This window comes from Oryx dammah, unplaced genomic scaffold (genome assembly GCF_014754425.2).
Source record: "Oryx dammah isolate SB20612 unplaced genomic scaffold, SCBI_Odam_1.1 HiC_scaffold_3, whole genome shotgun sequence".
Classification (NCBI taxonomy): Eukaryota; Metazoa; Chordata; class Mammalia; order Artiodactyla; family Bovidae; genus Oryx; species Oryx dammah.
In genome coordinates this window covers 35,022,505-35,036,399 of record NW_024070187.1, presented here as the reverse complement: position 1 = coordinate 35,036,399, position 13,895 = coordinate 35,022,505, and the positions used below count along the sequence as shown (strand labels likewise).

General features: G+C 42.2%; 1 protein-coding gene across 1 annotated transcript in view; it reads right to left on the bottom strand.

Moving 5' to 3' along the window:
• Positions 1–223: 223 nt before the first annotated feature.
• The window catches only part of GPRIN3 (GPRIN family member 3), a 65,743-nt gene continuing 52,071 nt past the window's right edge, over positions 224–13,895 (bottom strand). Inside the window, exon 2 of the mRNA XM_040237860.1 lies at positions 224–3,650. Coding sequence (XP_040093794.1) covers positions 1,190–3,535 — 2,346 coding nt within the window. The 5' untranslated portion in view covers positions 3,536–3,650 and the 3' untranslated portion in view covers positions 224–1,189. The remainder of the gene's footprint in view (positions 3,651–13,895) is intronic.

The window sequence follows — 13,895 nt, the reverse complement described above, 5'->3', positions numbered from 1 at the left end:
AGGATGAGATATGACAGTATTTCTCTTTAAATTAATAGGCTTGAAGAGATTACCTTTTTACCACAGATTAGTCTTAAGCAATTAGACGATATTAGTCTGCATACAAAAGCAGCAAGGGAGTTCATTTCTATTTGACTACATTTTCTATTAGAAGCTACCAAACCAAATCAAAACAAAAATACAAACTGCATCCTGTTAACAGGAGCCACAATTAAACCTGCTGTTTTGTTACTCAGGAGACTTTCTTTTTTTCAACACAAGAAAAGGAGTGTTTGGTAATTGGCTATTTATAATTCCTTACCAGAACCTTAACATTCTCAGCAGAATGTTATTGGAGACAGCTGAACAACATAAAATTCAGTATTATCAATAATATGATAATTCTCTTCAAGAATTCAGTCACATGTATTTCCTCTTGGGCAAGGAAATATGAATTTAATCTAAGCACAATCACAGAGATGACCCTTGCCCTTAGTGCAGGAAAATGTATATACATAAATTCATGTTTTATGTGGGCATATTCAAATGGTTTGCTAACTTTTTTCCTAATATAACTTTCTTACATTTATTAACAGGTATAACAAGGTTTATAAAAAGGGTTATATGCAGATGTTTACAAATATTATTTCATATTTGGCATTTTATGCATGTAAGTACTTTTATTTATATCCTCTAGCCGAGGAATGAGTCAAATTTGTTTCCATTGTTTTTCCATGATATTTCTCATCACCTACTTAAATTTTGTGTGGTATCAGCATTCTTATTGCAATGGACTACAAAGTATAACTGTTTTTGCTAACAGTGTCTTTGCTACTTTTAATATAAAGCAGGGGGTTTAATGGAAATACCATAGTGTGATAAATTGAGGCAGTAATATAAAATGACACATGTGTAATGAGCATGTTATTCTAAAAACATCATATTAAAAAAAAACAGTGTTATTTCCTCTTAATTAAGGTTGTAAACCTTCAGTGAAGCTTACTTCTTCACTTCCTTTCAAATTGAAACAATATTTTTTATTTATGGAGCCCCAAGCAAAGGACCCCGGCCATTCTTAGTAGCAATTTCTGTGAGTTAATGCTTTCTCTTCCTGGCCCCTCAGAAAAAAAATTAAGTAAGCTCTGCCATAGACAGATGGACACCTCTGAAGCCTGTAGCAGTATCCAAGGGCTTCTGGACACTTTCCTTTTCAATCTAACACAGAAGAAGGAGCGGGACGAATGCAGCAGCTGGGGCGCCGGAAGTTCTGCAGCATGGACTGGAAAACGCTGTGCTGCCTGCCTTTGAGCTTTTTATTAGAAGAAGTATCTGAGGAGATGGACCTCCGGCTCTGGCCGCTTTGAGCTTTGATTAACTTCTCGTGTTCTCTGATCTGTCTTTGTAAATGGTTCTGTATGGCAATGCCCAGGGACTCGGGGTCCAGGGAAGCGCCATACACCTCCCAGGTCATGCCCTGCTCGTCCCACACCACGTCCCGGACACGCTTGGACTGTTTCAAATGGAGCTTGGACTCGGCACTCAGCTGCTTCTTCTTCTCTCCTGGAGTGAGTCCCACCTGCGCGGCAGCAGCCGTCACGTTTAACTTCTGCTCCTTGAGGAACTCGCTGACCCTGCTGGCCCGGCGGGGGCTGGCTTTGACGGAGCGAGAAGGGGTCCTTTTGCCAGAGCCAGGACTAGCGTCCCCAATGGCATCCGACGGCAGGCTTAGGCTGGCAGCTGTCTTGGTCTGTCTGTTTTCTTCCCCGGTGCCCTCCTGGCTCCTTCTAACTGGGGAGGGTGTAGGGCTGGGACCTGATGCCAGGCCTCCACTTTCTTGAGATTTAGGATTGAGCAGTAGGCTTTTGGCTTCTGCCCTTGCCCTCACCTCCAGGATATCGATGCCAGGAGACTCCTGTTCTTTCATTATCTGAGGAGATGCAAGCTGCTTCTCTCTTGCATCCCCTTGATTCGTGAGATCCAAGCTCCTGGACTGGTCGGCTTTGCTGGCAGGGCCACAGGAGTCGGAGAGTTTGCAGTCGGGGTCTGGTTTGTGGCCACTGGTGGTTGCCACTGCAAACTCAGATGGCTTCGTTTCACATTTCCCTAATCCATGACCTGTTTCAACTTGACGTCCTGCGCTAAGAGAAATCTGGTCACTGGGGCTAGCTTTCAGGGAGCTAGAACTAGTACCCGAAAGCTGTCTAAAGGTAACCTCTTGCCCCGCCAGAGTCATTCCCGCTGATTTCCTGTCTTCTTTACACGTCTCCTGAGCATCACGGGATGACACGTTGATGGCTGAGGTTTTAAGGACCTCCCCCGGTAGGCTCCCTGATTTACTTTCTCCTTGGAAAGCTGCAGAAACAGCTGTACCTGTCTGGATGTGCACCGCTGGCATGAGGTCACGGCACTGACCCGCCTCCTGGGGGGCTAGGGTGTTCTCAGACAGCTCCAATGTGTGGTTCGCACTGCCATGGCAAATGACACGCAGCTGTTCTTGTTGTTCGAACCGCTCTGGAGCAGGGGTTTCCTTTAAGAATGCAGTGAGGATGCTGGGGCTGGTGGATGCCGATCTGCTCTCAACACTCGCCACTGCCTGCACCTCGGCATCTTGCTGAGCCCTGGGCGGGGTTTTCTTGATCTCATTTTCAGCTTGGCTGGTCATTGTACTTGCTTCTTTAAACCTTGACACTTGAGGCTGTGCTGCCAGCGGCACCTTCTCTGGATCTGGAGGAAACGTCGATCCGTTGCTAGGGAGGTGGGATGGTTGAGGAATCACCGAAGTCATGGCCTGGATGTCTGAGGTGGCGGCAGAGGGTGGTTTGTTCCCTGAACATCCATCTTCTCCTGTTGGAGAGCCACAGGACCTTGTCTGGGAAGTGCAGACAGCTTGCTGCCTTTCTGCTTCGGGTCCACCTGCAGTAGCGGAAGTAGGACTGGACGCCCTGGACGCTGTATCTTCAGTTTGCACTATTCCCTGCACTGTTTCTTGAGAAGGAAAATCACAGGGCACTTGATCTTTGCCACAGATGACCCCCACCGGACAACTTGACTTCTCAGGTTGCCCTTCATCTGCAGTTCTCTGTGATTTCACCAGGGTATCTTCAGGCCCTGCTTGGGGGCTGGCATTGAGCTGGTTACCTGGGACATCCGGGTGGATGGGCTGATTGGCTGGCACTGTAAATGTTGCACGTATTAGGTCCTTGCCTGCGGCAGAACACAGGGCTGGTGCTGTGGGCTCTCTGCCCCCTGACAGCTGAGTATTGCCAGGAGAGTTGAGTGTGGGAGATGCCTTCCCCACCTCACTGACAATGTCAGGAGAGGACATGGCTGGCGGCGAGGGCACATGCTCACCGGCCTGCATCAGGGCCTTGGCAGCTGTTCTGGGGCTGAGGTCTGGCTCTGCAGGAGTGCTGGAAAGGCCATTGGTGTTCTCACACAGGACTTCTGGTCGAGGCTGGGGTGAGGCAGCCTGCACCTCTCCCAGGCCCTCTTCTTCTCCAGAAGCTGCAATCAGGGATGTTTTGGCTGATCTCAGAGGGTCAGGTACAGTCCCCATGGAATCTCTCTCCAGGAAAAACCTTGGAGCTCGCACCTGGACAGCGCTCCTATAGGGAAGCAGCCGAAGCTCAAAGTGAAGATGCAATCAGGGGTGATTCCTCTGAAGGACCAATCTGTGAATCAAGGAAACAGTACCATTAATACAGTACAGTATCTGAGGGTTGAAACTATACCAATTTGTCACTTGTATAGGATCTCACAAGCACAGGAAATCTTTTCTTTCCATAACTGTTGATATAAATGCAGATCTTGGGAAGAAAGATTATGGAAAAATTATTTTAATTGTACAAGTATTATCTTGATATGTTAGTTTCTGCTTCATCCCATTGCTGTCTAGAAAATAGGCTTTTAACATATTAATACTTACATATGCACTTGATAACTACTTCAAGTCATTTGTGTAATCTGATTTATCAGATATCAGAAAATCCTATAAAGCAACTGTAATCAAATGAATAAGTATTAAAATAAGAAATAAGCCCAAACAGATATGTAGACTAGATTATCTTGAAATAGATCTAGATACAAAATGAGGACTTAATATATGACAAAAGAGGCATTTCAATCTAGTGACAAAAGGATGGATTATTTAATATAAAGGGCTGAAAAAAAAATAATATAAAGGGCTGAAAAAAAAATAATATAAAGGGCTGGAAAACTCTTTAGTCATCTGAAAGAAAACTCCCTCTTATACCAATTCCAAAACTAAATCTTAGATAGACTTAGAGAGATTAAAGGTTAAAATATAAATATTTAAATAAAAAATTCTGTTCAGAAAATACAGGCTCATAAATATATCTAGAAGCAAGGTAGATAGGTTTCTTTGGCCAGGCAGAAAATATACCCAGAATTATGAGAGAAAACATCAGCACAGATGACTAAAAAAAATGACAAAACTTTTGCATGGCAAAAGATGACACAAACAGATACAATAGGTTTAAAAAGTGTTTTCAACCCTAGAGGACAGGTAAAAATATCTGAAATATAGTAGAAGTTCTTAAAAACTTATAGGGAGACAAAATAATCCATTGGAAAAATGGATATGGAAGCGCAGTTTATAAGGTAGGAAATCCAATAGCCAACAACCTGATGAAAAGATGATCAAATTCATTTGTAATCAAAGAAATGCAAATAAAGAAACAATGAGATTTTACTCTGTATCAACTGCACTTGCAAAAACTTTTAAAAAATGTTGTAACACCATGGCCTGGGAAGACCTTGTGAAAGGAAGTATTTCTATTAATTGTACGTGCAAATGTGTATTGTTGCAGCTTTCTTAGGGAAGTAGTTTAGCTTGTAAAACTAAAAATACACATGTCCTTCACTCAGTGAACCTATCAATAGAAATAAAATACCAGCATATGTAGATACATATACAAGTATGTTTATTAAAAAAGCTTTCCCTGGTAGCTCAGATGGTAAAGAATCCACCTGCAATGGAGGAGACCTGGGTCCAATCCCTGGGTTGGGAAGATCCCCTGGAGAAGGAAATGGCAACCCACTCTAGTATTCTTGCCTGTAAAATTCTGTGGATAGAGGAGACTGGTGAGCTACAGCCCATGAGATCACAGAGTTGGACACCACTGAGTGACTAACACATGCATACATGTTTATTGAAGAACTATTTGTAGAGGCAAAAAACTCAAACTGGTCTCCTTAAATAGGTGGAGAGGCAGAATAAATCATGATATATATAGCTCTACAGTAGGGCATTATACAGCCATTAAAATAGCTAATGAGGCTATAACTTTTCACTTGGGAGAAATTTCACCAAGGTATGGTTGAATGAGAAAAGCAAGGTACATAAAAGAATATATGTTTTCATTTCTGTAAAACAGTGACCTAAAACTCTACATACATATGTGTTATGTGTGTGTTTGTGTATAATTATATAAATTCTGAAAATACACATAATGAGACATATTAGGTGGGAAATGGAGTTTTGTGACTTAAAAATAGGGAAAAAGAGATGCAGGTATCCAAAAGTGGGGAAATTTTGGATGTTAACAAGTATATCTGAGTCTTTAAAAGTATATATGAAAATTTATTCATGTGTGTTTATGCATAAACATTTTTTTAGAAAGAATAACCAGACTATGTGATGAAGACAAAGCTATAGTCCAGAAATTAGCAGATGACTGTTTTAATATTACTTCTATCACTCACAGGTTCTATGACCTCATGGGAATCACTTAATCTTTCTGCACCCCAAATTAACTCATTGGCAAAAGAATTATATGATTTCTAAGGGCTCTTCCAGCTCCAAAGTTCAAAGATCCTACTTTTTGCATGTGATAGATAATAAATCAAACATCACAATCATAACTCCAGCTTTAGGGTCAAAGTAAGGCAAAGTCAATCTGGTTGGGCCCAGATTTTGAAATAAATACTTTTGTATTTTGGTTCAATGGTATTTGATTGCTCAATCATATGACATTTAACAATAAATCCAATTTATCTTCTTTCCCAAAGAGCTCTTCCTTCTAATTTCATTATTCATATTGATGGGTTAAATATTTTCCCATCCTTGGTCTTGACTGGTTTCTGCTCATTCAAATCACTTCCCCAGGTTTATGTTCCATTTCTTCCTTTCTGAATTTTCTGTTGCAGTCACTTTTTGTGCCCCAAGCTTATTTTCCCTCTGCCTCTTTGGCATCTGTCTTTATTAAATCTTTAGTACTACTCTCTGACCTCATCTTCAAAAAGCATACTTGTTCTTCAAAACCCCACTTAAACCCCATCCTTTCTGAAGGCTCCTAAGGCCTTTTAAGTCATAAAATCTCTCTCTCTTTTCAAAATTCTACAGCTATGGCCATCTGTGTTCTTTGTATTGTGCTTTTCATGTACTGTTTTTGTACTGTTGTTGCTTGTATAAATGTCTCATTTCTCCAGAAGTCCTTCAAGTCCCAGGAGGGAAGGGGACGATCTTATTGATTCTTTTCTGTTCACTCCTCAGGACACAATGCAGAGCCTTGTGCACAAAAAAAGGTGTTAATTGATCCCATTTCCCTCCAAAACGGCCATTATTAAGCCCTGCCAAACTTCAAAATAATAAGCAAATTTAAGCCATGACATGAAATAGTAATGAAAACACTTATTTAAAAGAGTGCTATTTTTTGGAAATAAAATAGTTGTATCGTATTTATAAGACTTTAAATAATTAAAAACAAGTCCATTGGCCACCTCCTAAAAAAGTTGGAAGGTCAGAACATCTGATTAGGGGATATCCCTTGTTACATGGCTGGAGCCAAGAAGCCTGGCTTGCCAGAGAGGACTGTAAAATATGAACACCTCAGAGTCCAGCAACTGAAGGCTGGAAGACTTAGAAAAGTGAGGGACTTCACTGAAGTCTCAGAAGTCACCGAGTTGATCCCCATTTCCCACAGAGAGCTGATTATACTAGTTTACATTTAAAAGAACATTTTCTTTTTGTTTGCTTTGTTAGCAGCAGTTAAATTATCCATCAATTCAAGAAGAAAAGCCCAGATTGCTTGGTTAACGCATGTAATTTGAAATCTCTTGATTCATGAGTAGATAGGAAATCAACACTACTTGAAACATATTTGCTATTGTAATTGTCACTGCATCTCCATGAGCCCTGGACAGACTGCTTAACCTCAAGAAACAATTCTCCTCCTTTTGCTCCTTTCCTCTCCAATTAAATAGCAGAAATCTACAGTCTCTAATAGGTTACACAAATAGGTTATTTAAAAAAATGTAATTACTTGGTGGTTTAGAGTAAGGAGTAAGTCTTTAAAATCAGTAGGATTCCATTGTGATAAGATTTAATAACCTTTAAAAATGATGTTATTAAATGAGGTGGCCCACAGACTGAATAAATTCCTTCTGCAGGTCTGTCTATGTGTTTCTTGCACAACTTTCCCTTCCATTTCCCTTCTCTTCCCCTCTCTCTCCTTTCCCTTTTTCTCTTCCCTTTGTCTACTGAAGAGATCATTCATAAAAATCCATATTTCTCTCTTCTGTTTCTCCACCTTTCCACCTCAGAAGACATGCATTTCCAGATACCAACACAAGGTGGCGATGTAAAGGTCAGTCTTTCTAGAGGGCAGGGGCATTCCAGACTCCACACAACCCTTCCTCACCTAGCCTGCTTCACTCCTTTGCATAATTTACCCTGGCTCCTATGGACAGGTAAGTTTGAGAGCTTTGTTTTAAGAGCACTGACAGAGTAGACTTCCCAACCTAATTTTCAGTCTTCTGAGGACAGGCGGGCATTGTGTTTAAGAACATGAACCCTGGGGCCAGGCCCCCTGGGTTCCACCACATATCAGTTCCACCATATAGCTCTAGCTTTGTGTGCTTGGGAAAGTAACTTAACATCTCAGGGCCCCAGTGTAACCGATAAATTGAGGCTAATAATAATAATATAGCCTCACTGAGCTGTTGTGAGGAACAGACTTAGCTTTTAAAACAAGTAATTTCTTGGCTCATGTTAAGCACCAAAGAAGTGTTAACCTCTTTAAAAAACTTCATATTTATACTTTGATCTGGGGCTTCCCATGTGGCACTAGTGGTTAGGAACCTGTCTGCCAATGCAGGAGACATAAGAGACACGGGTTCGGGAAGATGCCCTGGAGGAGGGCATGGCAACCACTCCAATATTCTTGCCTGGAGAATCCCATGGAAAGAGAAGCCTGGTGGGCTACAGTCCATCGGGTCACATAGAGTTGGACACAATGGACATAACTAAGTACGCATGCAAACTCTGATCTATATTAAAGAGAAATTTATTCTGACACTTGTTAAAATGATAAGGAAGACTTCATTTAGGCTATTGCAATAGGGGTAAAGCCCATGGCAGGAGGAAAGAAAGACTGGGTTCAACTCCAAATACACAAAAATGTGTAGGGATTTATAACCAAGGAGTAGGTTTGTGTGTGAGTGGGGGTGGGGTGGGGGCAGGTCAGTGGATGGAAAATGATTAAGAAGAGACATCAAGGGTAGGGGGACTGTTGCTGAAGGCAGCAATCTTAAAATTCAGCATTCAAGAAACTAAGATCATGGCATCTGGTCTCATTACTTCATGGAAAATAGGTGGGGGAACAACGGAAACAGTGACAAGACTTTATTTTCTTGGGCTCCAAAATCAATGTGAACAGTAACTGCAGCCATGAAACTAAAAGACACTTGCTCCTTGGAAGAAAAGCTACGACAGACCTAGATAGCATATAAAAAAGCAGAGACATCACTTTGCTGACAAAGGTCCATACAGTCAAAGCTGTGGTTTTTCCAGTAGTCATGTATGGATGTGAAAGATGGACCATAAAGAAAGCTGATCAGTCTTGAGTATTCATTGGAAGGGCTGATGTTGAAGCTGAAACTCCAATACTTTGGCCACCTGATGCGAAGAGCTGACTCATTTGAAAAGACCCTGATGCTGGGAAAGATTGAAGGCAGGAGGAGAAGGGGATGACAGAGGATGAGATAGTTGGATGGCATCACTGACTCAATGGACATGAGTTTGAGTAAGCTCCAGGAGTTGGTGATGGACAGGGAGGCCTGGTGTGCTGCAGTCCATGCTGCAAAGAGTCAGACACGACTGAGCGACTGAACTGAACTGAAAGAAAGCTAAGCGCTGAAGAATTGATACTTTTGAACTGTAGTGATGGCAAAGACTCTTGAGTGTCCCTTGGATAGCAAGGAAATAAAACTAGTCCATCCTAAAGAAAATCAACTCTGAATATTCATTGGAAGGACTGATGCTGGAGCTGAAGCTCCAATACTTTGGCCACCTGATGCACAGAGATGACTCACAGGAAAAGACCCTGGGAAAGACTGAGTGTAGGAGGTGAAGGGGGTGACAGAGGATGAAATGGTTGGATGGCATCACCAACTCAATGGACATGAGTCTGAATGAACTTCCGGGAGATAGTGACAGACAGGGAAGCCTGGCGTGCTGCAGTTCATAGGGTCCGCAAAGTTGGACATGACTTAGCAACTGAACAACAACAAATTGAGAATGACCAAGACTGAGATCTAATTAAGAAATAGGCTCATAGGAGCCCAACTTGAGGTTAGTAAAGGAAGGAGTCCTTATCATCTCATCTCATTAGCAGCAGCAAATAAGAATTTTCTTACAAGACTCTCTGGGGCACTATGCCTTCTTTCTGAATTGGGCATGAATTCCACAGAAGCTGATGGTATCATTAAGTCAGTTTGTTTTTAAGTCTGTTGAAGAACTGGACTTTTGACAGCAGGTCCCTTCGGCGCTTTTGCCTTTAAAATTGTGAACAAAGACTTAAACTTGTCCGCAATACAGCAAGCCTGCAAGATAAACACTACTGACTTTTCACAGGGCAGGTAACTGAGGCCCAGAGACTGACTCGAGGCCAATCTAAGTCCTGTTATAATTGAATTCTTAAGAACGGTAATGCCTGGGCCCCATCTATGCTGCCTCCTTATTATCTCTAACTCTGGAAAGAAAATGTAAAAAAAGAGGGGAAAGAAAAGTATCTTCAGAGGAGAGGGAAGTTTCTTTCTGTAAGTGGTTTGCAACTTTGCAGCAGCTTGGATGGTACTGACTACAACGGCATTCATCACTGGTCACTTTATGAAAAGCTCAACTTGTTGAAAGCCGACACCGCCGCTGTTCATTCTGAAAATAGTGGGTTCCACTACTCAGCCGCGCTGCCTATTTTCATAACAGACACCCACGCTTAATAAGACGGGCAGCAGGGAATTGCAGCCCTTTGTGACTTGCTCCAAAGCTGCTCTGGCGGGAAGAGCATTAGAGGCAAACAAGAATGGGGAGAGGCTTGGCAGTCCTGGGCCAGCAAGATGCCAATATGCTGCAGATACACGGTGACAATCCTGTGGCAGCAATGACCTTTGCCCACTTAATGACATCTGCGCTGCTCAAACAAGGGCTCCAGGATGTCATCAGAACTCTTTAGTGACATTAGCAAAGTGTTACAGGGACCCTGGTGTCCCTGTTTACACTCATCTGAAAGCAGCCATCAGATGGGTGATCACAAAGACCCTTGGAGAACAGTAGGGTAAGAGATAAGAGACTGTTAATCCTCAAAAAAAAGGATAAAGAAAAAAATATCATCTGGTTTCCTATTCAATCCGATTTTATTTGCTCCCTTTACTTGGAACCTTTGCCTAGATCATTTGCATTCTGAACCCAGCAGATCCTGCCAGTGCACAGCTTTAAGGGGAGGTGATTCAGTCCCAGGAAAACACCCACAGGCTAGGAAAAGCAGTTGCTGCTTCTTTCTTTAAAAAATCATACCCTCACACTATTAGCTGCCTCAAATGCACTCTTCAAAGATATCAGCTGAAAAACTGGTTCTTCCCTTCGAACTGCATCTAAAGTCAATCAGAAGGCTCAAGAGACAGGCAGTCTCTGCTTTGTGCCAACAACAGTGTCCCAGACTTTTGGTTATAATGGTTATTTTAATAAAGGCACATGAGAAACAGGCTGCATCCCTTCCCCATTCAGCTTTTCTTTTGTTCTACAGTTTTTCAGAAAAACAAATGCATGGCTTGTGATCTCATTGAATTCCATGGTAAGCAGGGATGGACAAAAACAAAGATGTAAAAATGAGCTTTGAAAAGCATGAAGACCACAAATATATCCTCCCTTTTTGTCAAATATGATTTGAAAAGATGACTTCTAAGTTCACAACTGATTAGAAGCACACAGTACAGCAAGCACTCCCTTACTGTTCTCTATATTCCTAACATTGTCCTTTATGTGCATTTGTTTGACTCAGAACAACTCCAGGTGGATGGTCCTACTCTGAGTTCCATGTTGCAGAACTGGAAGCTGAGGCAAGGTCATGCAAGCAAGCAGTAAGAGAGAACAGATTTAAATCCAGACCATATGGCTCCAGAGTCCAAGTTGTTAACCAATTTTACACAGGAGAGAGATGGGCATTTCTTCTAGAGGCAAGCTCAATGACCTGGGCAAGAAAGAAGCGTAGTCAGACAATGAAAGAAACAAGAGAAAACTCAAAAAACATAGCCTTGAAACCATTTACTAGCTCAGGCTAATAGAGGTAGACCAAATTCCTGCTCTTCATAATGATTTATCCAATTTGAATGCATTAAGGGTCACGGAGTTTTCTGAGAAGCTGATGAAAACTATGTACTCTTTCTAGAAACACATATGTGTGCACACACATACACGTATGTAGATAATTTTAGGAAATTCATGTCTAGAAAACTTTCTAAGACTGCACCTTAATATCCTTTTGTCTGAGGCCTTGGAAAAACATCACAAAATGGAATTTATCTGCCTCAGGGTTGTTACAGAGCTTAAATAAACACTCTGCTGGTTCTTGGAAAATAACAGATACACAATCAGGAATTATTATCATTTAAACATATTATTTTGGAGTCATTTACCTAAGAAGGTAGAAACCATGCAATCTATTTCTAGAAAGCCATCTTAAACGTCCCAATACTTAAATTTTAAGTTTACAATATGTTCTCCCAAACCCCTGACCAAACACCATCATTTGAAGAGGAAAGTTTTAGCTAACTTGAAAATAAACACAATAGTGAACTCTATTCTTTTTAGATCATGCAGGAAATGTGACCTTTTGGGGTTTTTTCTCATTAAAGTCAAGACTCAAGCTTTAGTAACCTTCAAAAATTAACCCCTCGGTAGCTCCACTGTCCCACCTGTGGAGATATCTAAAGTTACCTAAGATAATTTCTATAAATATCCAAGATACCTAAGTATCTAAGGTATCTAAATATCAAAGTTGCTGTTTCAAAAACGTCTTAAGATATTTCAACTTGAACTATTCTAGGGAAGAATGATTAAACATTTGTTTTGCCTTTTTTTTTTTAACCTTTTCCTAATCAAGGTGTCTCTTATCATTTACTAGGCTTGCTTTACAGATATTTGAATCTGAATGTTTTCTCTCGAAACTCAGCTTTGAAGGTCTTCAGTTGCAAGCTTGTCTTGACTGGAAAGAGAAGGCAACAGGATCTCAGGGCTAAAACTTAGATAAACAACAAGCTGTTGAAATAAACCCAGCAGTCAGTATTTGCAACTTTTTCTTTTTGCATTTGCATTTTAAACTGCTGTGTTAGACAGGATCAAAGCTGCCCCGCAGCCCAATTTTCTCCAAGATCCATTAGTGCCACGGAGCTTACAAACCAGAATTCTCGTCTTTGTTTCCTTTGACCTTGCAGGCCTGTTGCCACCCTTCCCCCACCCACACAGGTGCGGCTCATTAAAACCTGGCCTCTGGCTCCACCACTTCCCTTCTGGCCACGCGCCTCAACACGTGTGGCAGCCCTAGAAGGGGCTGCTGAGCGGAGACCGCAGCTAGCAGCCAGCGGTAGGAAAGCTTACTGGTGACTCTGGCCACTTAGTTCAAGTCACACTGGGGCCTTTAATCGGACAATGAAAAGTGTCTGATGGCAGGATTTGTGGTGACCGGACAGATGTGAAAAGAAAGCTCTTCCCCAACCGTCAGTCAGGGCTCTTCTTAAGGCCAGTGGATTTGAGGTTCTTGCTTACCTGGGAAAGAATTCCGAGAGGAACTTACAGGTACGAAGTGGATTTATTTATCCGCCCACACACAGGCGGAGTATGGGCCACGTCAGAAGGGGAGAGAATGCGAGAGTGTGCGGGAGTGCAAGAGAAAGAGAGGGACAGAGAGAGACAGAGAAAGAAACTCAAAAGATGGCCTGGTTAGTTTTCATGGGCTGAGTAATTTCATAGGCTAAGAAGTGGGAGGACTGTACTAATTATTTTGGGGAAGGGGCAGGAATTTCTAGGAACTGGGCCACCGCCCAATTCTTGGCCTTTTCTCTTCCGCCTCAGAACTATCATGGCGCTGGTGGGTATGTCATTTACATGCTAATATATTACAGTGAGCCTGTCGTGAAACTCAAGGTTTACTGCAAGTTGAATCTTGGACCTAGTTGGTTCTAACCTGTCTTTGTTATGTCCCTATGGCCATGTCATTCTTTCAAAGGTCATGCCCTGCTCCCTTTCCTCTTGTTTCATCCTCTCCTAGAGAACAAGGTGGGGAGGAGGGAGAAAGCCAGTGAGGAAGCTGATGGATCCCTCGCGGCACAGACCTTCTGCTGTTGACCTGCATGTCTGGGAGAGTCTGGGATACTCTGCTCTTTTTTTTTTTTAAACCCCTTCAAATGGTTAGTCTTTATTTATTTTTGGCTGCCCTGCACTGCAAGGTCTTAGTTCCCTGACCAGGGACCGAACCTGTGCCCCCTTCAGAGGAAGCATAGAGCCCTAACCACAGGACTTCAAGAGAATTCCCATGGGTGTTCCGCTTTTGAGGAGTAGTTTCCTTGTTTGGGAGAAGGCAATGGCACCCCACTCCATTACTCTTTGCCTGGAAAATCCCATG